Source organism: Poecilia reticulata, linkage group LG22 (assembly GCF_000633615.1).
Source record: "Poecilia reticulata strain Guanapo linkage group LG22, Guppy_female_1.0+MT, whole genome shotgun sequence".
Taxonomy (NCBI): Eukaryota; Metazoa; Chordata; class Actinopteri; order Cyprinodontiformes; family Poeciliidae; genus Poecilia; species Poecilia reticulata.
The window spans coordinates 9393741-9420046 of record NC_024352.1 but is presented as its reverse complement, the minus strand read 5'-3'; the positions used below and the strand labels follow the sequence as shown (position 1 = coordinate 9420046).

At 39.3% G+C, this 26306-nt stretch overlaps 3 protein-coding genes across 6 annotated transcripts in view; 2 read left to right on the top strand and 1 right to left on the bottom strand.

Annotated features, from left to right (window-relative positions):
- fuca2 (alpha-L-fucosidase 2) overlaps positions 1-646 on the bottom strand; it is a 10542-nt gene extending 9896 nt beyond the window's left edge. The window contains exon 1 of the mRNA XM_008399024.2: positions 290-646. Coding sequence (XP_008397246.1) covers positions 290-480 — 191 coding nt within the window. The 5' untranslated portion in view covers positions 481-646. The remainder of the gene's footprint in view (positions 1-289) is intronic.
- Positions 647-757: 111 nt separating this feature from the next.
- On the top strand, positions 758-4334 carry LOC103458333 (putative deoxyribonuclease TATDN3). Of its 3 annotated transcripts, none has more exons than XM_008399021.2 (10): positions 758-873; positions 946-978; positions 1990-2063; positions 2159-2243; positions 2318-2380; positions 2635-2744; positions 3122-3177; positions 3257-3369; positions 3456-3533; positions 3653-4334. In XM_008399021.2, the coding sequence occupies exons 1-10, from the start codon at positions 820-822 to the stop codon at positions 3794-3796; spliced, it is 810 nt and encodes a 269-aa protein (XP_008397243.1). In that variant the 5' UTR covers positions 758-819; the 3' UTR covers positions 3797-4334. The 3 variants fall into 3 exon arrangements, with proteins under 3 accessions (XP_008397243.1, XP_008397242.1, XP_008397244.1); XM_008399020.2 differs by having other exon boundaries at positions 3453-3533; XM_008399022.2 differs by having other exon boundaries at positions 815-873; positions 2159-2229; positions 3453-3533.
- Positions 4335-7171: 2837 nt separating this feature from the next.
- On the top strand, positions 7172-24973 carry coq8ab (coenzyme Q8A, genome duplicate b). 2 transcript variants are annotated; one of them, XM_008399026.2, is made up of 15 exons: positions 7172-7410; positions 7806-7917; positions 12112-12417; positions 12534-12600; positions 13880-13951; positions 14613-14738; positions 16303-16388; positions 16485-16625; positions 16710-16791; positions 16949-17042; positions 18292-18433; positions 19553-19660; positions 19745-19810; positions 21501-21587; positions 23626-24973. In XM_008399026.2, the coding sequence occupies exons 2-15, from the start codon at positions 7825-7827 to the stop codon at positions 23917-23919; spliced, it is 1764 nt and encodes a 587-aa protein (XP_008397248.1). In that variant the 5' UTR covers positions 7172-7410; positions 7806-7824; the 3' UTR covers positions 23920-24973. The 2 variants fall into 2 exon arrangements, with proteins under 2 accessions (XP_008397248.1, XP_008397247.1); XM_008399025.2 differs by having other exon boundaries at positions 7172-7509.
- The last annotated feature ends 1333 nt before the right edge of the window (positions 24974-26306 follow it).

Here is a 26306-nt window from a genome sequence, read left to right as displayed (position 1 = left end):
GAGTATCTTTATTTCCATTTTTAGTTGGTGGCGTGCCTTGGGATTTTTTCAATTAAAACAGTGTACCTTGACTCAAAAATGGTTGAAAAACACTGCTCTAGAAGATAGCCATTTTCACTGATTTATAATTTCAGGCGTCATCTCCAATGGGCCAGGCACCACACCCTGAGGGTCTCTTCTACGCCCATGCAGTCACACCTATTCATGCTCATCCTAAGTACCAACATCAACAGAACTTCCTGGCTCTCTGTAAAGTCAAAATTGTGCTTGAGCAAGAGGAATAGCTCACCAGAACCACTCGCTGCCGAAGCTCGGCACAGAAAACACCCCCCAGTGTATGAAGATGCCGAACTTAGCCTGGTCGAACCACTCTGGCAGGGGTCTGGAGTCGATGGACTCCCAGGTCGGTTCGTATTTGGCCCTGGTGAAGTCAATGGTCAGGGTCCAAACCAGGAGACAAGCCACCGTTAAAGCTCCCATTTTACAGCGAGGTCTAGCAAAATGAACCGGTCGGGCAGGTTGGACGGCAATGTAAAGCTGGGAAACCACGGGGAACTATCACATGATGCTCTAAGTACTTAGAAACTACGGTTAAAATAAAAACACTTCTTCCTCAAACTACTGGGATGCGTTTGATTTTAAAAAAGGAACTTGCCGCTACTATGCAACTAACGAGCACGAGAGAACACCGCCCTCCGGGGATAAGCGGGGTTAGATTTTGAGCGGTCAAGGTTGCACGCATGCGCAGACTGCATTTCATGCAGGAAGTAGGGAATGTTTTGGTTTTGAGAGCTGTAGACAAAAAAAAAAAAATCCCACATGCATGGCTACATTGATTGCCACTGTCATATCTCTGCTGGGGATTTTGACAAGGTACGAACCAAATTCTTGTTTTTTAATCCTTTGAAACAATTAAATGAAGTTTTAACTGTTTCTTCTCGACAGGACGTGGAAGAGGTGATTGAGAATTCAAAGAAGGTGAGTTTTCAGAGCTAAAATGCTTCAACTTTATCCACGTTTTCTCATGCGACAAATAAAAACGAGCATTTTAAACAGGATTTTATGTGATGAATAAAGTCAAAGTATTTCTTTAAATGTACAGTATGGGACTATTTGTGCATATGAAACAGCAACAGACTATTTACAAAACAATTTTAACAAAAGGCTGCAAATATCAGCTGGATTCTTATTTCTGAAATGAGAAAAACTGTTCAAATTACAACCGACGCTTGAGTTTATTATTAGCAATGATGGTCATAAAGTCTAGCTGCTCCTGTTAGGAAGGCTCTGCGTTATTTTAGCTAAAGCTAATTGTCTAGACAACATTGTAGAAGATATTTTATACAGTCAGACTAGATTTTATTTAGGGGTACCAGATTTATAGTTGCAGAAATGGTTGAGAGCACTGTATTCTTTTACTCTTTCTTCAAAACTTTGTGTTGGTGTATTACATAAAATATATATAAATAGTGTGGTTGTATTTGTACCTCTCACCATAAAAGGTTTTTCCTTGACAATAAATTGTCCTACGAGGTATTGCGATAAACGATAATATTGTTGTTTTGAGACCGTTTTCGAGTAATATAATGGTAACGGCATAATAATGCAAGAACAAATTCTCAAAGTTCAGTAAACTTTCAAATCTAATGAACATTTAGCACTGGAACTGGAAGACATTTTAAATATACAAAATAAATAAAACAACAAACAAAATGAACTAGGAAGTCTCTGTATACAAAATTGTTCTTCAAAAATGGGGGCTAGTTGAGACCAATGAAGACTGGAAACCTTTGGTCATTCAGAGAGAGAAAAGAGAAAAAGATAAATCATGCAAATGGAAATTATTGAGTTCATTTTAATTCATTGTCCAATTATTGCTTATTGGCTGCTTGTTATGACAGGCTGAGTTGTATTTTGACAAATTATGAAAAGAAGGAGAAGAGGTATGAAAAGCAAACTACTGTGAATTAATGTAGTTTTATTACCCAGGCTGGCTTGCTGGCACTTTTGGCTGTGGCTGAACATGCTGGGGAATTCACCAAAATCATTGAGTTTTCTGAGAGGTAAAAAAAAAATAATCATCTGAATACAGTGGAAATTAGAAAAAAAAAGTTTACTATGTTGCTAATTGTAGTTTTTTCCCCCTTTTTTTCCTTAGATTTCCGGGTTTTATTTTCCCCTGTTTGGGAGTCCATCCTGTTCAGGAAGCTTCCCCAGAGCAACAGAGGAGTGCGTCTCTTCAGGTTACAAAGCAACATCTGAATTTAAATACGCATTAGTAGCTCTGCTGTTGGATTAAAGAGCGTTTGGATTACAGGACCTTGATGCAGCTCTACCCATCATAGAGAAATACAAAGACCGGCTTGTCGCAGTTGGAGAGGTAAAGATTCACATGAGTATTCAGTCATTGTTGTGTTCGGAGACCTGAAGTCAGTTCCAGTTGTTAGACGGACAAAAATGTCTCTTTGGATTGTGAAGATTGCAAATCCCTGGATTAAACCTACAGACTAAAAGCATCTCCAAATCACTCACAGACATAGCAAATAGCAAAGCTCTCAAATATCACTGTGTTGTGTTGGTGAGGCGTCTCTGATGCGATGCAAACTGGATTTTCCATTATTTGTTTCTTCACAGGTTGGCTTGGATTTTACTCCCAGGTTCGTCAACGGCGAGTCTGATAAGGAGACTCAAAAGCTGGTTCTCATCCGTCAAGCACAGGTTGCCAAGGAGCTGGATCTCCCTCTGTGAGTTTTCCCCTTGTGGAGACAGTTTGCGTTATAAGAGCAAACTTATAACACATATGTGCATTTATTTTCATATATGAAAATAAATAAAATAGGCAAATTCTGCAGAAATTTCACTTAAGGCATTTTTTATACAATATTAGAAATACATCGAAAGATGCAAATAAATAAATGATAAAGAAAAACATTTTTATTGCAAAAAAATGCAATAACATGATTTCTTTAGTATGTAAAAAATGACTTCTAACATCAATATGTAGTCTAGTTAACGATTAATTGATTACTAAATTAGTTGACAATTATTTCAATAACTGATTCATTGCGATCAATCATTTCAGCCCTAATTTTAAAAAATGATGTTTTTTTATATTTTTTAGAAATGTTCATTCAAGGTCTGCAGGACGACCCACCATCCACCTCCTGAAGGAGCAAGGTGAGCAGATAACTGGTTGTGTGGACGAAGTGTTTACTAGTTTGATGAGGCAGCTGTAGTTCCTCTACTTTGCCACTAGGTGTCGAAAAAGCCCTTCTTCACGCTTTTGATGGGAAGCCTTCTGTTGCAATGGAGGGAGTGAAGGCTGGATATTTCTTCTCTATCCCCCCATCCATAATACGCAGCGAGCAGGTACAGATGATGAGCTCATATTTTACACGATCTTCAACAGAAATTATGTTTACACTGGAATATTTGCTGCATTTCCCACCAAGAAGCAGAAACTCGTAAAACAGCTGCCTCTGGAGAACATCTGTTTGGAAACCGATTCGCCTTCTTTGGGCCCAGAGAAGCAGGTAAAGGACAGGAACTGACCCACACGCATCCGTGCTACAGCCAACTCTAAATCCTCAATGTTTTTTTTCCTTAAAACTGTTCCTTAGCTTAGCATAATTATAACGCTTCATGTTGACAGGTAAGAAATGAGCCCCGAAACATCTGCGTCTCTGCCGAGTACATCAGTAAGGTCAAAGGCGTGTCGCTGGAGACGGTGATGGAGGTGACGACCCAGAATGCCCTGCGGCTCTTCCCCAAGCTCAAGTCTGCCATCCGACCCTGACGGCTACGTCAGTAATCCAGAAATGTCCCGAATATTTTCACATAAGATTCTGTACATCACCATGTGATTAAAAGCTTTTAAAATCACGACTGTTGAGGGATTTTTAACAGTTTAACAGTTTTCTTTGTAAGAAAAACAACCTACTGAATTGTCTCATTAATTTAAATACTAACATTTTCTGTTAATAATTCTTCAAACTTGTTATTTTTCTTGCAAATTTATTGCAGTGAGGGAGTGACATTTTATTTACAGAACTGGAGGGGATACTTCCAAAGCATTCTGTATTTTATAGCCCAACAACTGAAAACAGCAGAAACTGACAAACTGGGTGAAGGACGCTAAGGTAAAGCAACCAGAGCTCACTGTTAGAAAAATTGTTATATCTAATTTAAAGAAATTTACATCAGTACCAAAGGTATGCAACATTTAAGATTGGTTCCAATGTCATTAGTTGTCGGTAGTTTGAATTTAAATGCCTTTCATAGCTGTGATTGGAGAGAAACAGTGTCGAGTTTTGAAAATAAAATGTTTTCCTTTTCTTGCTTGGTGTAGGATTTCATTTGCGCAACATTTTTCGGACCTCCTTTGTGTATTTTGCTTAAAAACAGAACTGCAGGTGGACAAGTTTAACCCAACACAGATTAGTACCTCTAAAACGCGATGCTAAAATGCAACCAGAATGTGGTTTAGCAAGGTGCAGCTGGAAGTAGGAAGGATCACCTATAAACAAACCAGGTAGCCGACTGGAGCATTCAAAATAATTATGTATGAATCTGTGAAGGGCGACTTGACCTGAAGGTCTTACATGCCATGTGTGACAGATCTCTAATAAACTGTCATAACCTAAGGACTGAAGGCCAATCAGTCAGCCATTGTGAATGGAGTAAAAATATTAAGGAATTGACAAGGATGAATTAATGTCCTACCAACAAGCTCAAAGTAATTAAAATCTAACAATTTTAACATTCTGTTCTTCTTAAATGTCACTTATAAGCTACAATCTTTTGGGTGAACTGGGTTGACGACATGAAATCAGTATATTGGTCTGCTGATGATCCCAGTAATTTCTGCTGCGTTTGTGTTTACGTTTAGAGCGTCTGATGAGATTAAGTGGATGCTGACGTGCAGTCTGACGAGGCTGCTTCTTGACCCTATCTGTAGTAGACTGACCCACTGCAATGGACTTTATTCAAATCCACTTTATCCAACTAATAGAGAAATGTGTTGAACTGACCAAAAATCTGGGGTATATAACTAACTGCAAGGCTAGTTAGGCAGGACATATTAAACAGTTGTACCTGGTCCATAATGCTGATCTTCATATAAACCACTATAAGAGTCAAACAACCGACTCACTTTGAATTTCCTGTTGAATTTCCTGTTGTTTCAAAAGGTGCTGAGCAAATAATGTGTCATGATTCTGAACACTAATTGAAACAGGCTGTAAACAGGACAGCTAGTGATCAAATCAATTTAATTCTGATAAACAACTGATGTCCACTTGATGTTTGATGTCTTGTTCCTGTGAGAAGCTTTATTTGTTGTGATAACAACCTGTTGGAACAAGAGTGGTTTTCTACTTTTATCTAATTTATTTACTAAACCTTTAGTTAATCAGGAAGTCACTATTGAGATGAAGATTCTTGGTCAAGATAGAGTGGATAACCCATTCTTCTGGGATGTCTTTACCAAGACTCTGACATCAACCCTACTAAAGTGTTGAGGACTTTTCGTAGGAGTTTGGCAAACCAATCAGTTTTAATAAACTCCAAAAAATTCAAACCTACAAACAGAATTAGTCTAAAAACTTGCTGGCACACATTCTCGACAGACGGTGCGGACCAAGAAATAATCTCCTAAACTGAAGTGCACAAACTTTTATGTTTACTTTTAAAACAAATAAATTTTACACAAAGTTTTACACCTGTGGAACACCATAGTACTGCTGGCTTTTTTTATTTATTATTTGTTGTAAATCATACTTTAATCAAAATCAGATGTTTCCTCCCATTGTTTATTTTAATTTGTCCATTTTTATTTACTTGTTTAGATAAAAACACTGCATGGATTTCAGCCAATTTTGTCAACAATAAAAACAAATGGAAGTGACTTTTGAAAAAAAACCAGGAATGAACAGATTTTATAAACATCAAAAATGAGTAATTTCTGGTGAATATGTTGCATTAAGATATGATTTTAAAGTCTCAGTAATATTTCTGGCAGAACTGATCCATCACCAACCACAAGCCCAATCTTTCCGCTTAACCCCACCATTAATACATATTTATTACAGTCTATACATTAACATCATTCTAGTCAACACAAGAGGTAAATAGTCAGAATGAGATCAGTTACTCAGGTCAGCTAAGGATGTTTGATTTCATACAACTGTACTGGAACATCAAGTAACTCTTTAAGGTGTTGCAAGCAGAACATTTTAGATATTTTACAAGTGGGGAATACACATGTAAACCAATTAGATGGAAAAATTTGAACCTCACAAACAGATTTTGATCAGTTTTATTGTTAATATTTGCTTCCACAGTATATCCATCACGGCTGGGGAGTTATCCGAATCAAACTCTGGCTCAAATATGTGAAATTTTAATGCAACTCTGACAAAAAGTATGAAGCATGCTTATGGAAAGTAATTTGCAAACTTAACCCCTAGCCCTTTGTATTGTAATGCGGTATGCTGATATACAGCAATTCTAAATGAAGACTCATGCTTTAAATTTTTTAGCTTTACTTTGCCAATACTTATGGTGAAGTTCAAAGGAATCTATTCATGTTTATGCAGCTGGAAACATTTTTGTTTGATTCTTTGTGCTGTTCAACACAGCTCCGTTCAACTCAAAATACCACTATGTAATATAATATGTAGGAATCCCAATATACTAATGAAATAGTCAAGGCAATACCTACCAAACATTGATCATTGGGATTAAATAAAACCTAAGTATAAGCTTAAAAAATGTCATGAACTAAACTATAATAAACAAAACTACTATCACAATTACATACCCACGGTAGACGCACACACATTTTTGGCATCAAAGGAACAAAAAACTGCTGGTCTGCCATTTTTAGAAGTACTTTTTGTAATATCACTGGCCAAATTACGAAAAAAAAAATGTTGGAAGTATCTTTGTTTTCTTCAGCTCTGATGTGAAATCTATACATTTGGTGACATAAATACATATCTTTACTCGGTTGTGTTTTTATTGTCTTATGTTAGCCATTTATTTGTCTTCTAGAGCTACACTTTGCTATATTCTGTTTTTGTTCACGTAAAGAAACGTAAGACTCCAGTAGTCACGTGATACGTAAAAAAAAAAATGGAATGGGCGGGAAGCTAGTGGACGCCTCGTGCGTGCAGCAGCTCKCGACCCGCCCTGAGCGGACACGTCAGCGGGAACACGCAGCGACTGACAGATTGTGCGCCCAGGGTAGCGGTTTGTTGATAGTCGAGGTCGCTGAACTTTGCCTCGCTGGATGGTGTGTGTCCATTTGCATGTCCCGCAGCGTGTCGCCCCGCCGCCTTGTCTCGCAGGAGTTTTTTTTTTGTTTTTGTTTAGTTTTTTTCCTGTAAGGAATTGTCAAGTCAAACCAAGGTGAGAGAGGGGCTTGTGTTGTGCCACTGCCGTTGCACAATGCTCGCTGCTCTGCATGCGCTCTGAGCTGAGACGACGTGTTGAGAAAAGCTTCTGGTGGTGAGTGGAAGTTGTGGCTCTTTTGTTTGCCCAGTCAGCTCTGAAATCCATATTCTCCATCTCTATCATGTCTGGTTTTCTTTTTGAGCTTACACAAAAGCATGTTTTTTTTTTGTTGTTGCTGTTTTAAACCTTCCTCTTTTATTCCTGCTTGTGTTTACATTGTTTAGCTAAAGCGTGGTATTGGTGGTTGGTTGTGGTGTATTTACAGAATGGCTGCTTAAAAACAAACACACTGATGGGCTTGCTCACCAAACCTTCTCTTTAGATTTTTGTTTGTGTTTTTTTCTGTGCAGGTCACTGTAGGGTAACATCATGACAGGGGACGCAGTGGTTTTGAGGGGTCTGAGCTGGATAAAGCAGGCAGCTAGCAGAGGCAGCCTGAGCAGCCCCAACAACCACAGGCTGGTAAGCATCCATCCCACCATCAGATCACCAGAGGTGGGCAGTGAGCTGTAATTTGTCCCAGGATGCAGCTGCAGAGTGGGGTCATGTTTCTTCCATGAATGCATTTCTCCACAGGATGCACTTTGGTGCCGTTCTCTGAGTAAAACAATATACACGAATATATGTAAAAGGCTGACATGTGCATTGATTTATGCACAAGAATGCTATTGTTAGAGATGCACCGATCCGATATTAATATCCGTATCGGTTTCGATATTGGTGGCATTGTGCCTGATCCGTTCGGTTTAATTCTATCCGTTGTTTTCTGAGTGTTTTTATTATTTATTTTGCATTATGTTTGATGGACTTTCTGAACCATTTGAAAGAATTCACAGTTTATGTTTTTACATGTTTGGCAAAGTTGGTCAACCTTTTGTTTTTGTCAGTTTCTTTAGTATTGATTTTACACCGACTGAACAAATTAAAGTTGAGTTTTAACATGTTTGACGAAGCTTGTGAAGTTTTTGGTGTATCACAGTGCAGAGCTATCAGATAAATGTGTCTGTCTATAAAAGAAGAAATTGTTTTAAGATGATTTTGTGCCGTTTTTCTGTATTGGATTGGTATCGGTCGATACTAGATCTCAGATATCGGTATCAGAAGTTTAAAAAAGTGGATTGGTGCGTCCCTACCTCTTCATTTTCTGTTTGCTCCAAAACTACTCCATCCAAAACCTGCAGCTCGGGTTTTTTGCTTCTGTGTGTCGGAGTCTGACCTTGATGATAACAAAAACTCGTTAGGAGAAACCTGATTGGTGCGTCTTGCATTGTAACTTTGAATAACTGTTATGGATTTTCTTCAAGCGTGCTTCATGTTTATATTTCACATGCAGCTGCATGTAAGCCTGCAGAGACGGTGCTTTGCCTTAGCTGACGTTGAACAGCTACCATTGTCTCTTATTCTGTGTAGTAGCTTTTGTATTTGCTATACTTTGCAAACCTGATGGGGGCCCAGGTTGGAAATTCATTGTGTCGACCCCACTGCGTTTCCCCCAGGGCTTCAAAAGCTGATTTTGATTTCAGTTTTGCTAGAGTTGTATTTTTGTACCTAGAATGTCCAGGGTTTTTTTAATTAATTTATTTTTATCTCTAAAGCATTCAATGACGTGCTTTTTTGATGACTCAAAACCTATTTTTTATTTGGCCATAAATAAAGATAAATTGAAATGCATGGATGATGTTATTATCTAACCAAACAAAAAAGAAAAAGACAAAAAGGCGAGTTTTTCCTGATATATCATAATTACTTCATTTTAGTACCAGAGAGACCAGAGCAACCCCACAGCATGATGACACCTCCACCGGGTTTTACTGTAAAAACAACACGCTTTTTGTTTGGTAGTTTAATTTTTACACATATGAACCCTGGATTCCTAAAGTGTTAAATTTTAACTCCCTTCACTGGACAGGTCACTGGTTTGTCACAAGACCAACATCCAACCATTCACAAGCACACACACACACACACACACACACACGCACACACTTATAATTAAGAATTTCCAGTTAATTTCCAGTTAACCTAACCCAACGCTTGCCTGGAGAAAACCCAGACATACACAACGAGATGCAAATGGTTGAGATTTGAACCCAGCAGCACTAACCACTGGTCTGCAGTGAACTTTAGTTTTTTGGGGGGTTTTTTGTAAACGTCTCTTCTCAGAAGCCTTTGTTACAGACATTTTGTATCTTGTTTTGTTTCCATTCGTCAGTCTTCATGTCCACCTCAGGTTTGCCTGAACAGCTTCACGTGGTTCGCGCTGCAGTGGGCGGTATGTGCCCAAACAAACACTTCAGTTTCGTTTCGGTTGCTATGAGATGCTTATGTCTCGATGACCTTGAGTAAAAATATCACAGTTTCTGACACTTGTAACTAAAAAAAAGCAGAAGATGATCTGATTGGTTTTTTTTCTAACAAAAAAGCAACAGCAATTCCTACTGATGTTGAAATAACATAGTGAGTATTAAAGTTATCTGTCTATTCCATAGATAACTGCGTTTTTGTTTTTTACTGTTTCAATTTTAATACCTAGACTTTAAATGAAACAAATATCTTTTTTTTTTCTTTTTTTTTTTTTTTTGAAGATTACATTTTTGGGAAATCTGGATATTTTTTTTCCCACCAATATTTCCATAGTTATGACTGATTGTTTGACTGGCGTGTTTTACATTTTCTATTTATGTAGATTTTCAATTCAGGTCAACTGTACGGTGGAACATTAGTGTCATGCTTTTTTTTTCTTGATTACAAGAATAAAGTAGTAATGAATGAAGTTGTAATTTCATGAGAACTCCAACAAGTAAATGAAATGAAGAATGCTGAGCATCCTGTGAAGTTATACTTTGGTATCAGTTTTACAGATAGCAGATAATTATTTTAACACATAAGTATCAAATTATCATCAGCAGGACTTTGAGATGATTGAGCAACTAAAAGCTTTTTTTCCCTCATTAAAATGAATTTTTCTAGGATGTTCTGGTAAAAATGTGTGTTTATTTTGCGAATATTACGATTGTATTCTCATAATTAAGCAAAAAATCTCAACCTCAGTGCTCCGTTGTACAACTCACAGAAGGGATGATTGAAATAAAAACCATTTATTAGAGATGTGCCAATCAGGTTTTTTCTTGCCAATACCGATACCGATCACCCATGAGGGCCGATCACCGATACGATCACATAATAATTTTTTTTAATATCATAAACACTACCGGTTACATTATGTGGAAAAAGGAACCATGAATTCACCTTAATTTAGACAAAAACTTGTTTTTAATAACATTTTCCAAGAAGAAAACTAAACAAAACAGGCATTCTGCAAATTGTACTGCTATCAGTAAAACTATCTTTAACAGACTGAAAACATATGAAGGCTCTGAAGAGGCTAAATAATACAAAGAGCCAAAATTAAACCTCTCAACATTGCCAAAAAAAATTCAAGTATAAAACTTAACATTCAAAGGCAAATACAGGTTCCATTACAATAAACAATCCAGAGTTACTGAATGAAAACTTCGTGATAGCATGGCGGCTAGCKGATTACTGCTAGTTCTGATTGACTGTTTCTGACTGAGCGGAGTAATTATGCAGAGCAGGGAGGAGATCGATTATGTTTTTAGAGATTATCTGTCTCATGTTAGGACAGCAAAAGTTTTAATACGTATGTAAAATGTATTTTTTTTAGATTAGATGCTGCAGCTTTAAGCAGAGGTTCGGTGTGAGAGTCACTACCAGGTGGAGCAGAAGTAGCGCTCTGTCTGTAGCGCGTAGCAGCGGTTCAACAGTGAGAGCAGAACCAGCGTCTTTCATTGCACCTCGAAGACTTAAATAATTTTGCGGGTTATTTGTTTAGCTTTCTGACCGTCATGCTAATCCGGGTGAGTGTTTGTAGCTGTGCGCTGCTTTACCTGCTATCTGATCCTCCATATGTCTTTTTTGCTGCAGTGAGCCTCGATGTAGCCAAACTCCGTCAAGAATGGCATTGATTTTATGTCGTATTAGCTTCTTGTGTTGATGCATTTTGACGTGCTTCAATTTTCCGCCGCAACACGCAATCTTCCCCATTCACTCAGTGCGTTAAGATTTGTTGCTGCGCGTTTGCGCAGAGTGAAGKAAAGAGGAGACCAGCTGCACAGGCAGGCTGCGAAATGAGATGCAGGTGATCGGTATAGGCAACAAGAGCCAATGATCGCCGATCACGCACCTTTTCACGAAAATCGGCCGATTATGATCGGTGACCGATCGATCGGCACACCTCTACCATTTATAGTCTAGAAAATAGAAAAAGCAAGTGGAAAAAAATAGATCAAAATTGGATCTGGAATATATATAAAAAAAGAGATTTTATTTTTAAATCCTGAAATTTAAAAAAATTATGAGACAGCTACGTTTCTCTTTATAGATGATTCGTTTCAGCAAGCTGACCAGCAGCGCGCAACAACATTTGGGGGAGGGAAATCGTCAGTGTCACGTTAATAAAGCAAACAATAGCTAGCTAAACATCTACTTTATCTATTCTGCTATACAAGTCCTTAAAGAACCGCCGGACCACAACCTCACTTTCCTTCATCATTAATTGTCTAATTTTCTGAGTGGACGGCGTTCCTGAGTGCAGTCATGTGCCGCAGCTTCCTCTCTCCTGTTCTTCTTCGACAGACGTTCAACAAGCAGATGGACTGCAGCGTCCTCAGAGCCTCGCCGGCTCAATTCCTCAGATACTCCACCGTGGGGTCGTACCTCAGCTCCTGCTTGGCCGGAGGGCTGAGCAACACTCACGGGGCCTGCGGCGGAAGACCCGGTGCTGGACACACCAGGTACCGCAGGAGCTGGTCGGGTCAGCTGTACACTGGACACACGCGGCTCTTTAACCAGGACAACTCCACAGTGGGGCGGCTGACGGCGGAGGACATTGAAAAAGCAAGAAGCGTCAAGAAAACCGAAGCGAAGCAGTATAAACAAGCGGTACTGTGTCTTTAAAAGACAGTAAATAATGCCGGGTTTTAAGGATTGAAGAGCTGATGAATACAAGAAGTAAAAAAAAGTTATTTTGTTTTAAGTTTTGTCCTCTTTTTGTTCAGCTGAGTGAAAACGCTCGGGAGAGGAAAGTGCCGGTCACACGGATAGGAAGGCTGGTCAATTTTGGAAGTAAGTGTTTTTATGTATTCTTTTTATGCAAGAGATTTGTGGCTGATTTCCAATAATTTTGTTTTTAAAATCAGTGTGTATTTCCTAGAAAATTATGGGTATTTACCTTAATAACATTTCCAGAAATGCTGCCAAATCCAAATTGTTAAATTAGAAGAAAAAAGCTGAGCAACTTTGCAGTACTTCACTCTGGCTTCCTGCTATCTATTGTGATTGTTTATGGATTATTTTGAAAATTTGACTAAACGTCTCCAAGACGGACCAAACTGAAATCGCATTACTTGACCATCAAGATGGCCAACAACCTCCAAATCCTAATCCTCAAATTTAGGTCTTAAAAATATTTTTTTTTTATAGAAGATGCCCCAAAATAACATTTAGAAATCTTTAAAATTTGTTGCTTCTTCCATCAAAAATTGCTTTAATTTTTAAGTTGTTTTTTTTACATATTTTTTTTATGAATCTTGACCTTTTATGAATCTTGTCGGTACCGAAGGTGACTGGCAGGGCGTGAAACCGTACCGCCGACTCGGCCTTTCATCCGTATCTTTGAGCCACGTTTGTCCCCAAGAATGTGCTGTGCAGCCGGTGTGAGATCACCGGGCAGCTCAGCTCTCTGTCTGGGTATCACAGCGCAGGACGGTTAATCACCGTTTTCACGTTTTCTTCTTTGACCCTGCAAATTATTCACTCTCCTTTTGTGCTTTTTTTTTCATGTTTTCATTTCCCAAAACAAGTTTAGTGACTCAGAAATAAATTAAAAAAAAAAGAACACTGTAATAATCCTTAGCGAAAAAAAATTAAGCAAGTAGATTGTGCAATCTTCCTCCGCAGCTGCAAAGAATAACAGGTTGGTTTGCAGGAGATCATCAAGAGTAAATTTGTTATGAAAGTTCAAACCTCAGCTACCAGAAAGCCAGAGTGTTTAGTTTTGTTTCATTGAGGTGTGAACAGAACAAAGTTTCATTATAGATTCAGTAGAGAGTGAACTCGTCAGCAGTTTTTTTTTTTTGCTGACTCGCTCCCTCACAAGTATGGAAGTTCAGGCTATCAGCAGCTGAGGGAAAAGTTTCCGGGACGTGCCGGCAGTCCGGCTAATTTAAAAAACACCTCTGGTTTTCTCTTGGCCTCAGTTTCACCCCCTCCGGTTTGAGAAACCCCGTTATCGCCTCCGTCATCAAAGACCAACTCGCTCCTGTCGGACTTCCAGGCTGCTGATCTCGACCTCCGTTCTCGCCGAGCATCGCCTCTGTTTGATCCTCGCGGTTTCTCTCTGCAGGTCTGGCGGTCGGACTCGGCATCGGAGCGATCGCGGACATGGCTAAAAAGAGTTTCAAGCTCAAACAACCAGGTAACAGTAAGTAAAGTGATGTTTAGTTTGTCGCTCAGTCGGCCTGGTGGAGCTGCTGCTGATCTGACATAGCAGGAGTTTAGTTTGAGTCGACTTATCAGTGAGCAGCACCAGGCCAGATAAGCACTGAGACGAGCTCTGGGTTGAGAATTGGACTTCGGTTTGTGTCGACGATAGACGTGTGGGGAATCCTGCTCCTGGATTTTCTGTTGTTCTGCTTAAAATCTTAACGAACCAAAAAGCAAAGCATCTCCACAGCATACTGCTGCCACCACTGTGTGCAGTAGGGGCCATGTCTTTTCACTTAAGTTCTTAAATGAATCTTTTCAGAACAGCTGTGATATACAGGTGGACTCTGTTTACATGTCGGCTGCACTTAATTTTATTTCATTCTGTCAAGATTGGGGCAGCTATTGACATGCGATGTAAATAAAATACTCTAAAATTTGTGCCAAAATGTGGAAAAGTTCAACAGGTGTCAATATTTATCGTAAGACTTTAAAGAACAGAGTCTGACCTCTGCTTTACTGAGGGTCAATGAGCCACTCGACAAAACCCGACAACAGGACGTTCTTTGCAGCACCATACAGGGACAATCAGACAGCTGATGTGTTCTGAAATGTGCTCATTTTTGTATTTTTTTAAAATGTCTTTTTCAAAGGGAACAAAAAGGCCGTCCTGGACTCGAATCCCTTCCTCTCTGAGGCAAATGCTGAAAGAATTGTTCGGACACTTTGCAAAGTTCGAGGAGCGGCTTTGAAAATGGGCCAAATGCTCAGCATTCAAGGTGAGGCAAAATAGTTTCCTTTCTGTAAGCTACATTTCCTGCAAAACTCAAAATGATTTCTTTATTGATGCTACTTGAGCTGCTGCACAATATGAATCCTTATGAGGCTGCGTGTAAACAAAGCTTTGGTAAACCAACATTCTGGATTCCTTCAGCAGCGCTGAAAATAACCCGCTGAACGTACAGAGCGCCATTCCAGCTGAGCTGTTAGCCGTTGCAGGCAGCGGCATACGCCGACTCCGAGGTCGGTTGTGTTCACACCGCACGCTTACATTAGGCTGCTGTTTTAGCTCTCGTGCTTTTTGCCCGTGCCGCTGTCAAGTATTTGTCATGTGAGCTCAGTGACTGAAGCGTTTGTTGTGTGTAACATAAATCCCCTGTTTTCTGAAAGATAAACCCCTCCTGCAGCCGGTCGAAATCCCGCATGGACAGTCGCCAGCGTTTGTTTTGAAGGCGTTTTCTGAAACGGCCATTTTCTCGCTATCAGGTTTCAACTTGTTCCGTTTGCTGTAGTTGGGAAACAACCATTTAAGTAAGAAAGATTTAAAGGGGGGGTTATGTTAAGCATGTGGTTGTATTATATTCCTACTTCTGCAGCTTCTGTTTATGTTTTTATTTGCGAATGTACATTTTGGTCAACTCACGTTTCATTTTTCAGGAGACTGCCTTGACTTGTTTTATGGATTTTAAAGTATTCTGTGATGCGACCTTTGAACTGCTGAGGCTACGGACTGTATCTGCTGATTGCTCTATTTCCAGCTCAAAGACCTGCAACGGATCATACTTACTCTGATCCGTGGCTTCTATGTTATAAAAAAATAAAAAATAAAAATGTTGATTGATAACTAATCTAAATAGAAGGCATGTTCTTCTTGACAGCTTAATGAGATGTGTGTGTCTGGGTTTGGTCAAAATACCACAGGGTCCCTGTAATAGCACCCTCATGTCTCTAGAATGTTCTTTTTGTGGTCCACACTCTCTCCTGTGCTGTCAAAACAAAGTGACGGTTGGTGCTTTTTACAGTCACTAGAAAAGAAAACAAAATTTATCCTCTAACCAAAGAAAGAGTGAACTTTTCTTCTTTTGCCCAGCTGAACAGCACTGCTTTCCAAATAAGTTTAGAGTTCATAGAAGCTACAGTTAGCTTAAGCCTGTAGCGACATAAAGCTAATAGCTGTTTCTGTTAGCTTGAGGTCAGTCTTTTCCACTGTGTGCAGCAAATTCTCACTTAATATCAAAATACATTTCTGAGTTCATAGAGCAGTGACGAAAATGTAAATATTTGCTAAATGTAGCAAAAGCTACATTTCCTTAGCTGTTAGGTAAATGAAGCTAAAAATCTAGCTAGTAGCTGTGTGAGGTTTCCGTTAGCTTTGCCTAAATGTAGCTTTTTTCAAACAAATAAGACAAAAGTTGCGTCTAATACTTGGTTATATCTTTTGAGGTATAAAAATAATGGTGTTAGCCTGTTAGCTAAAACTTTTATTGCATCAGGCAGCAAACGAACTTACACAAGGACTGGGATTATCTTGCTTATGTTTGTTTTCTGGTTTTTCTCCATCAGACGACGCCTTTATCAATCCTGAGCTGGCTAAGATTTTCGAGCGGGTCCGACAGAGCGCAGACTTCATGCCCACTAAACAGATGATGGTACAATAATTTCAATTACCAGTACAGAAAAAAATATTTAGCTTCCAGTTTCTTCAATACAGCTTCGTTTTTTTTGTTTTCCTCATCTACCTCCAGAAAATCATCACTAACGATCTGGGCCCGAACTGGAGGGACAGCCTGGAGTACTTCGAAGAGAAGCCGTTTGCGGCCGCTTCCATCGGTCAGGTTCACTTCGGGAGGCTGAAGGACGGCAGAGAGGTGGCCATGAAGATTCAGGTGAGCGCGGTGTTTACGCAGGCGCGAATTATCCGAGCACATCGTGTCCGCGTTCTGCAAACTGATGCCCAAATGTTCCGCCAGTACCCGGGAATCGCCAAGAGCATAAAGAGCGACGTGAATAACATCATGACTGCACTGAGTTTAAGCAACGCTCTGCCTGAAGGTAACATTGTTGGAGGGTTTGTTTTTTTATTATCGCCTGTAAGATAACAGCTGCTATTGTGTGCAGGCGGTCACGCCTGATAATACCTGTGTGCCAACCGAGAACACCTTGCCATGTTTAACACCCCCCATCCCCGTTTTTCACCTCAAATTCACAGGTTTGTTTCCAGAACATCTTATTGAGGTCATGAGTCGTGAGCTAGCTTGGGAGTGTGATTACATAAGGGAGGCAAACTGTGCCAGAAAGTTTCAGTAAGTCCTTTGCTTTTTTTCTTTTTTTTCTGGAAGCTATTATATGTTTATGTTGATCTTTTAGAAGTTAATTAAATGACAGTCAAAGTATTTCTGATTCAGCTTCTCATATTACATTTTGTGTTTTATACTTGCTTGAATTTTAATAACTGGGAGATATTTTTTATCTGTTGTGCAGAAAAGAGCAAATCATCAGTTAAATCTGTTTATAATCTTGATTTATAATTATCTTAAATTACAACAAAAAAAAACGTGAGGTAGTGAGACTGATTATGAGTTAAAGCAAGGGTTTTAGAGATAACTTTTGATAAAAGAAAAAAAATATTAGGTCTGAAAAATAGATTCCCATTTATAAGCAAAGTTTTTCATTCATCTTAATGTTGGAGTAACTAGAAACTCAATAGCAAATCTTAAAGCCCATATAAGAAAAATAATCAACTGGGTGGCTAACTGGGTAGCATTTATTTTTTCATGTCATGTTGAGTTTGTGTAAAGTTTTGGCTCTTTTAAAGCTTCATATGCTCTGATAGTAAAACCTTGACATCCCTCCAGGTACAGTAAGTCAAAGTTCAAACGTCGCCTCTGACTTTCAGTCCGTCTTTGACATCTGAATCTGAAACAGTTTGTAGTTTTGAAACGGAAATTGTCTGCCAGAGTAGTTTCTGTTGTTTCCCTTTTATTGAACTTAACCTGAACATCTGCAGGGTTGAAAAGTGAAACTCCTGAAGCCTTGCGCTGTAGAAACTGGCTTTCGCTTCTCTCTTTCCCCTTCATGTTTTCCAGCATCCCTGGCTGCAGCCTGCAGAGCTGAATGCTGCGTTCAGTGACAAACGGTTAATTTCCCAAGAGCTTGAGTTGATTTACGCTGGGAGTTAAGCAGAGGAAAAGGCTGATAATTTCATCAAAGTAAAAAAAAAAAAAAATACAAAGTAGTATTTTAAAAATGCCACTGATAGCCTTGAGCCTGACATGCCGAGGTCTGTCTTTATTGGACAAAAGCAGAGCAAGTTTCACATTAGGACGGCTGCTCAGCAGACGAGAGTCAACACTGAGGTATTTCTCTGCAGACAGAGAGAAACCTCCCTGGGGAGTTTGGTGCAGCCTTACAGCTGGGTCAACTGTCAGCTCTGGGTTCGACCACAAACAGCTCACCGATTAAAACCATTTACAGTCGAGAGCATTTGTTGGAATCGGCCCAATCTTTGCGTCCTCTTATATTTGACCTTGCGCGCCTCTCTCTGCGTGGCAGGCAGCTGCTGAAGGATCACCCGTTTTTCCACGTGCCCGATGTGATCGACGAGCTCAGCAGGGAGCGGGTCCTCACCACGACGTTGGTGTCCGGTTTCCCGCTGGACAAGGCCACAGACCTTCCTCAGGAGCTCAGGAATGAGGTACGCCTCGGAGAATTCGGGGCACGCCGGGCCGAGTCGACGCCGGTGGTGCATCGATGCGTCGGTCCTTGTTGAAGACCGGGTTTGATCCACAAACACGGCCTTTGACTTTTATTTCCCCACATTTTTCTTTTCACAGCATAACCGCAAACTTTCATTTTCTTTTTTCTTCTTTTTTACTTTCACATTAAAACGGAGCACAAAATACTTTTATAAATGCTCAGTAAACGCAAAATGACACCTGGATTTTAGAATAAAGATGGCGACACATCATGTCTTCCACAGAATCCTTCAAGGACTTCCTGCAGCACCAAACCTGTGGAAGAACATGGCTGCAACCAACGATTAATTTAGTAATCGAATATTCTGACAATTAATCGATTGATCGTTAAAAAATTTGACACTTTATACAGATTTTTGATTTAACCATGTAAGCTTATTTCGTACAATATTCAAAATATATTGAAATACAAATCAACAAATAATTCAATTAATTTTATAAAATAAAAATATTGTAGGCAATAAAATTGTCATTTTCTTATTTAAAAAAGCTTCATTATTTGTAGCAAAGGATGCATCTGCAGATATAAAAACATTTCTAACATCAACATGTGAAAAGCTTTGCTGTTTGTGCTTAACATCAACACAGCGTATTGCTCATCTGGTGATTATTTTTTGGATTAATCAACTAATAACTGAATAGAAAAAATGTGCTTAATATGAGATTTATTTTTATTTGTTTTTTGCAGAATTTGAACCAGTTGAAGCTAAAAACTATGCTGCTTTAAGAGTTTTTTGGGTAGAAAATATTGACAAAGATTTTTTTTTCTTTTATCTTAAATCCAAAATGTATGTATTTTTTTTTGTAAATTTTTGTCTTAATTACTGATATTTGTCTCTATACTCCAGTTAACAATTAATCAATTACTAAATTAGTTGACGATTATTTCATAATCGATCCTTTACGATTCATCGCTATAATCTGTTTAATCGTGGAACCTTTTACGTGGAAAATCCCAATGTGGTTAATGTTGTCCTTATGAGTAGCAGATGTTATTATACAATATGTAGCATTAGTATTAATATAACTCCTAATAGCTGCTTGTTTCCACTCCCCAGATCGGTCAGCAGATCCTGATTTTATGCCTCAGGGAGCTGTTTGAGTTCAGATTCATGCAGACCGATCCAAACTGGTCCAACTTCTTCTACGACCCACAGATCCATAAGGTTGGTCAACCCGAGTGTGGCTGGTGTAAGACGTCTTCCCGTCTCGGCGGTGAGTGACGGGTCGTCTCGTTTCCCTGTTTTCAGGTCGCGCTGTTGGACTTTGGAGCTACAAGAGGATTTGACAAGAAATTCACCGACATGTACATCGAGGTAAGAGGTGTGGGAATCAAACTTTTACTTTTCACTGCTGCTGTACAGTGGGTCAAATAAGCAAAAATGAAAAAGAAACAACAAATCTGGCCTCTGTGCACTTCTTTATTAATATGATTTTTTTCACAAAATAAAACCACATTTGGTTCCAGAGGAGTTTGTTATCCTGCAGTAAAATAACATCTTCAAAAATGCACTGTGTGTTATAACACTTTGTGCTGAAAACCTGAATTTGTATCATTTGATAATATTTGGGTTTAAAGCTTACTGTTCACTGTTTACTAGCAGGAGAGTGTCTTAGTAGTCCATGAACTGCCTGATAAATAATAAAGACTTCTCCATGTTTGCGGCTCCAGGTTCATATTTAGTCCTTTCTTCTTTGTCGAAAGAAAAAAAAAGAAGCGCTACACTTTGCGAGCAAATGCAATATTTATGGTTATAGTGAGACAGATTTTCTGTACACAGGCACACAGCTGGGAAAGCCCTGAGCGTTTAAAATTTCCTTCTGGCTTTATGTGTTGATCAGGAGGACAGCACATCCCTTTGTGTGGATGTGAATCCTCTAGAATAAAAACAGTCGTCCTTCTGTGGGAGGTGGATGGTCTCGTCTTAGCCTTAAAGGAGCACACAGCTCAAGACGCAAAACAAAAACAAATCCTTTGTCACTTATTCAGTTCAGTCAAAAACTCGTAGTAAAAACAGAATGCAGGGGAAGTGTTTCTGTTTTCTTGGAATAACGTTTAAAAAAGTCACATCAGTTGCATCTGTAACAGGAAGTTGAAACGTTTTCGGTTCAGTTTATTTATATGGCAAAACATTTACAGCGAGGAAATGGGTTCAGTGTATCGTAGAGGGCCAAAAGTGGCACCATAAGAGTCAGGTTTTAAAAATAATAATGAAAAGGAAAACCTTCAATAATTGCCTTAATAAATCGGTTATTTCAAAGTACTTTCTGTATTTTTTACATGGTTTGGCTAGTCAGGAGAGACTCATGGGTTTTTCTTCACCCCCTTGTCACGATGACACATTTTTGACAAAACAAAGTTGTCTTTCAGAGCAGGTTCATCTTTTTACCTGCATTTCCTGAATTGGATCATTTCCAAGTAGCTTGTGCATTTTCCATACAGTTGTGTGTTTTTCCATGTGAGCTGTGTAAATGTTTGTTTTTATCGATCTGTGCAGCACTTTGAGCTGCTTTTAGTATGAAGGGTGCTTTATAAATACAATTGATTGATTGATAATCCAACTTGTAGTCAGGAATATACGGCAGCTGAATGATTAAATGTGTAAATTGTTCATCTGGAATTAAATGTCACAATTTGTTGATTATTTTGTAGTCCTGTGAATTGATCTGCACCCAGTAATGTGAGTGGGTGGGACTAACACGGCTACGGACGAGGAGATTGGTCCGCAGCTCTACTGCTGTTCAGGTTAGCCAATCAGAAGTCAGGGTCTGTTTGAGGAGCCGTAGAGTTTCATGACTTTACCACAGGAAGAATGAAATAATAATTTAAGCAATTATATATATATATATATGATATGAATTTCTTTAGATGCAGTTCCAGAGTCGGTTGATAATAAAATCCCAATTTGTTGGAAGTTGTGTAGCTAGAATCTTTTTTTTTTTTTTTACTTTTTTTTTTATTTCCATTAATCCAACCTTCATGTTTGGGTCATTTTTTGCCTTCAGATCATTAATGCAGCTGCGGATCAGAACCGAGAAGGCGTCCTGCTCCGATCCAGAGACATGAAGTTCCTCACAGGATATGAGACAAAGGTGAGAAACTCTTATTTAACTATAAGAGGCTTTAATTAAGTTGCTTTGCAAAACGTCTCTTTGTTGCAAGGACAAAAAAAAAAAAAGCTACAGCGTCTCGAACGTCCAATCAGAAGCAGGAAGCTGCTCTAAGAAGCTCTGGTTGTTTTTCACCAACAATCAGCTGAACTTCCTGCTGTCTGGATTTTGGGTTTATTTTTTTAAGCATTTCAAATTTGGATTTCAAATAATTTTGAGATTTACTTTAGTACAACAATTGTTTCATTGTAATAGTAATCAGTGGCCCAATATGAAATTCAGTTGGGGGATCTTGCTGTCGTTTTTTCCCTCCCTCTCGGTCCCGATGTGTATTTGTGGCGATGTTGCCGTGTCATTTGTGTTTCTGGTGATTTATCAGGCTGACAAAGAGCTTTTCTTCTTCGTCTGGTTCTAATTATCAGGGCTGTGCATTTAGAGGACCTCCAGTTTAATAGTTTCCAGAAGCCTTCAGGCCGAAGCCAAACATATCAAAAAAAAAAAAAAAGCTCACTGCATTATATAGAAGCTATACGTTTTATTGGCTAGAGAAACAATCTATATAGCACTTGGAGAACTTCTTCATCTTTTACAAAAAATGATTTGTAAAACATATGTTTAGCACATCTGTCACAGCTTGTAGCCAAGCATTACCTCATAATAACATGTACTTATGCGTCTATTTGGGATTTCAAGGCATTTTGAAGTGAATTTGTATGCGAGAAATTTAACTCCTAGAGTGTTGGTGGTGAATTATCGGTAATTTTATGTCTGCTATCCCTCAGTGTTGGCCATGAAAGTCATTTTCGTTTAGAGCTATTTAAAAATGTCTGTCTTTGCATAAACTGCTTAAAACCACATCATTGGCTATTCGGGGCTAAACACAAAGAGGATTCTTCTTTTGATGATATACAGATAATTACAGATATTACAAATAATGAAAACCCAAAATTTTATGTCTTAAAAAAATTGGGAATTGGGATGTAGTGAAATCGATAAATCTTGGAGACTCCTGGTGTCGCACCCTAATCAGCTAATTAACTCAAAACCCCTGCAAAGGTTTCCTGAGCCTCTAACCGGGTCTCTCTGTCTGACCAGGCAGCAACTCCATGGAAATGAACGCAATTTGTTTAAATTGATTTTACGTAATATTCTAATTTTCAGAATTTGGGGATTTTCATAATCTGTAAACCATAATCATCAAGGTTACAAGAAAGTAATGGCTTGAAATACTTTCATTCAGTGTGACCTATATATTTAGAAATGAATGATAAGACTCCAAATAAAAGGCTTATTTGACTAATGAAAATAATGTATTTTAGTTTATTTTTAACTTATAAAGCTGCGTTGGAGCAGCAATAATTTTGACATCCCATCTCGATACTTACTTTTTTTTTTTTTTACTCCTCCACATTGAACCTGAAAACTCGACTCGCTCTTTATAAAACAACTCAGCTGCGCAAACCAATTGTCGGCAGGTTTTCCAAGTTTCCGATCGTGGCTCCTGCTGTTAAATCACCAGGTTTGTGCTCATGTTCCCGGCTAAAGTAAAAACTAATCAGATGACTTGTTTCTGGAAACTGGGCCAGAGTGAGTCAGAAGGTTCCTTCAGCAGAGTGTAGCAGTTCGTCTGGCACCAGTCCGTTAGTCTTGTGGAAACTGAGTCGAATTCTAAAAGACACAAAACGTGACCAGCTAGCACCACATAAACCAGCTGCTAGACACCATTTCCTATTTTCATTCCTTTTTAAGCCAGTTCTCCGTCCTCATTAAACCTTTTATCTTCCTCTGAGAATCTTTGGTTTCCTCACCAGTCGTCTTTTACTTCATGAGCTTCACAAGTCTGATTTTGGCCTGGGGGGTCGTGTGGGGGCCCCATCTGTTCCTCTTGTAGGGGGGGGGGGGATTGTTTTACACCTCTGGGTACGATTAAGCCTCAGCTCAAAGGGAGCGACCAGTCAGACCAATCCAACGTTGTTCCCTCCCGAACGTTAACTCAGCCTCCGCTCTTCCTCTCTCGCAGTCGATGGAGAACGCCCACGTGGACGCCGTGATGATCCTCGGCGAGGCCTTCAGCTCCCAGGAGCCGTTCGACTTCGGCGAGCAGAGCACCACGGAGCGCATCCACAGGCTCATCCCCTTGATGCTGCGGGAGCGCCTGACGCCGCCGCCGGAGGAGACCTACTCCCTCCACAGGAAGATGGGCGGCTCCTTCCTCATCTGCTCCAAGCTGAAAGCCAGGATCTCCTGCAAGAACATGTTCCAGGAGGCGTACAGGAACTACTGGAAGGACGGACGCCCCCAATCTGAACAGTGAAGACTTGTGTTCCATCGGGATTATCTTGAATTATTAGCTTATTTTTTTGTATCATGTTGGAACAATTGGGGAGGGGGGCAAGTTTCCTTTTTATTCTTTTGCAACTGTTACATGGTGGGGGGAAAAAAAACTGAACAAAATGTATGTCCAATAGCAGCTATAGTTGTCTTAATCGAGTGTTTGTTTTGACTATAGGGACTAACGCCATCTTTAATCTCCATAAGGATTGAATAGTTTGTACATGTCCTTTAAGCCAATCTGATGTTTGTACTGTATGACCTCTGTATTATGTGTCTTGAGGGACTACACTCCACCTGATCTGAACAGTTATAGAGAATAAACTAATTATCATGATGAAAAAGCACGACACAACCCCCCCACCCCAAGTATACCAAAAAAATATGCACGGCGACACCTGATCGATTAAGATCTTTAGCCTTTTATTGTGGCAAACCCAGTGTTTGAATTGTTCTGCTATATCTGAGGAAAAGCAGCAGAGATGTGTAAATCTCAAACAAATATTTTATGTACATTTAAAAAACTCTCCTTAGCCCTAAGGTAAGAATATAAAGTTGATTTCTGCGGTGCCTTATGGTTGAGTGAGTGGAACTCACCGTTTTCTTTTTATACCGAGTCCTGAGGGTTTTCTCAGCTGCTGCCTCCTCATAGTGGGTTTGTTTACGCCTGCCATGATGGTGGAAAGAATCACTTGTTCTTTAACAGAAACGCTCCTGAACAGTCGGTCAATAATGCTTCGTTTCGCTTATATTTTCCCTTCGGTCTTCCTCTTTCTGCACCCCGCCCCTGACTCACTTGCAGAATATAAAAAAGGAAGTAGTATTTCTGTCTGAATGTCGCTTTAACATGTTTTAATGCATTGCAGATGTTTCATTTAACCCTTCAGAGTCCAGCAGACATGTTCAGCTCTTTGTCACATTCCTGCTTTTTTCTGAAGAGTTTCACCACGAATACAGCCGTTACCTCCCACGAGATCTCAGTGAAAAGTGTGAATACTTTTGTAGTTTTCATTTTTAATAAATACGCAAAATGTTTACATTTGTTTTCATCGAGTATTGAATTATTTAAAAATATTGCAGAGAGGAAAAAAAACAGGAAGTTTGCGTATGAATTTGAAGAGAAGATATCAGGTGAAGCTGGAGTGAAAGCTGAGCCGAACGTTACAAGCCAGCAAAGCTTCGCTACATCAAGTTTCTCTAGCCAATGCTTTATTCTGCCTTTCCTGCCTCCTTTTTTCAAACAGCAGGATCTGACCCTGCGTGGATTATTAAAAAGTGGGGAGCTGCACCAGGTCTCAACGACGCCGTCTTTCGGCTGTGGAGAGGGAAGGGCATTGGTGTGATAGGTGACCTATATATTAGTGGAACTTTTGCATCTTTTGCGCAGTTATGTTCTGAATATCATCTTCTCCCGTCAATTTTTTTCCGTTATCTGCAGGTTCGGGACTGCGTTAGGAAAAATGTAGTGGATTTTAGAACTTTAAAGAAACATGAAACCCTGGAGGAAATAAATAAATTTGATCCTATCAATCAAGGGGCAGTGTCATACTTCTATAAGATCTTTAATAGCTTACCTGTAGACACAACCAGGATAAAGAAAGCATGGGAGGATGAGTTAGCGCAGCAGTTATCTGATGAAGTATGGGAGGAGTGTTTGAAAAGTATACAAGACTGCTCAGTCAATGCTAGACACAATCTCATACAGTTCAAAACAATACATAGACTCCATTATTCGAGGGAGAAACTGAGCACTTTCTTTACAAGCGTGTCTCCAATTTGTAATCGTTGTCAGGCTGCTATTGCTAACTTGACACACTCCTTCTGGTCATGTGTTCAGCTTCGCTCACTTTGGGAGAAAATTTTTCACTTTTTTTCCGACAGCTTTTGGAAAACAATGGGACCCAGAACCACTTATTGCCATCATCGGGTTCTCCGGTGCTATGCAACTAGCCACTAAATATGAGAAAATTGCTGTCTTGTTTGGTACAGTGATTGCTAAAAGGTTGATTTTGAGATTTTGGAAAAAGGACTCTGTGCCCACATTTGATCTATGGTTGGGGGAACTAGCAAATACTCTGCATCTGGAAAGACTGAGATATTGCAATGAAGATAGAGTCGGTGTGTTTGAGAAAATATGGGGCCCTGTACTAAAATTCCTTCAAAGAAAGACTGTTAATGACATTGTTTAGCAGCGTGTATAACAGTCTTTTTTTTGTATGCTTATTGAATGATTTGGATCAATTTGTGGTGTATTCATCATATTGTCTTGACTAAGTGTTTTCTGATGTGCCGATTTGGTGCGGGTGGGGGATGGGTGGAAATCTGATCTGTTATGTTAATGTTTGTATGTCAATTTGAATTTTTATTCAA

Bases quoted from the DNA above. Each gene is read 5' to 3' on its own strand.
- LOC103458333 (XM_008399020.2), top strand. From the start codon at position 820: ATGCATGGCTACATTGATTGCCACTGTCATATCTCTGCTGGGGATTTT. The intron at 2,064-2,158 runs GTAAAAAAAAAA...TTTTTTCCTTAG, and splicing joins ATCATTGAGTTTTCTGAGAG to ATTTCCGGGTTTTATTTTCC. The intron at 2,745-3,121 runs GTGAGTTTTCCC...TATATTTTTTAG, and splicing joins AAGGAGCTGGATCTCCCTCT to AAATGTTCATTCAAGGTCTG.
- coq8ab (XM_008399026.2), top strand. From the start codon at position 7,825: ATGACAGGGGACGCAGTGGTTTTGAGGGGTCTGAGCTGGATAAAGCAG. The intron at 14,739-16,302 runs GTGAGGCAAAAT...TTTCTCCATCAG, and splicing joins CCAAATGCTCAGCATTCAAG to ACGACGCCTTTATCAATCCT. The intron at 16,389-16,484 runs GTACAATAATTT...ATCTACCTCCAG, and splicing joins TGCCCACTAAACAGATGATG to AAAATCATCACTAACGATCT.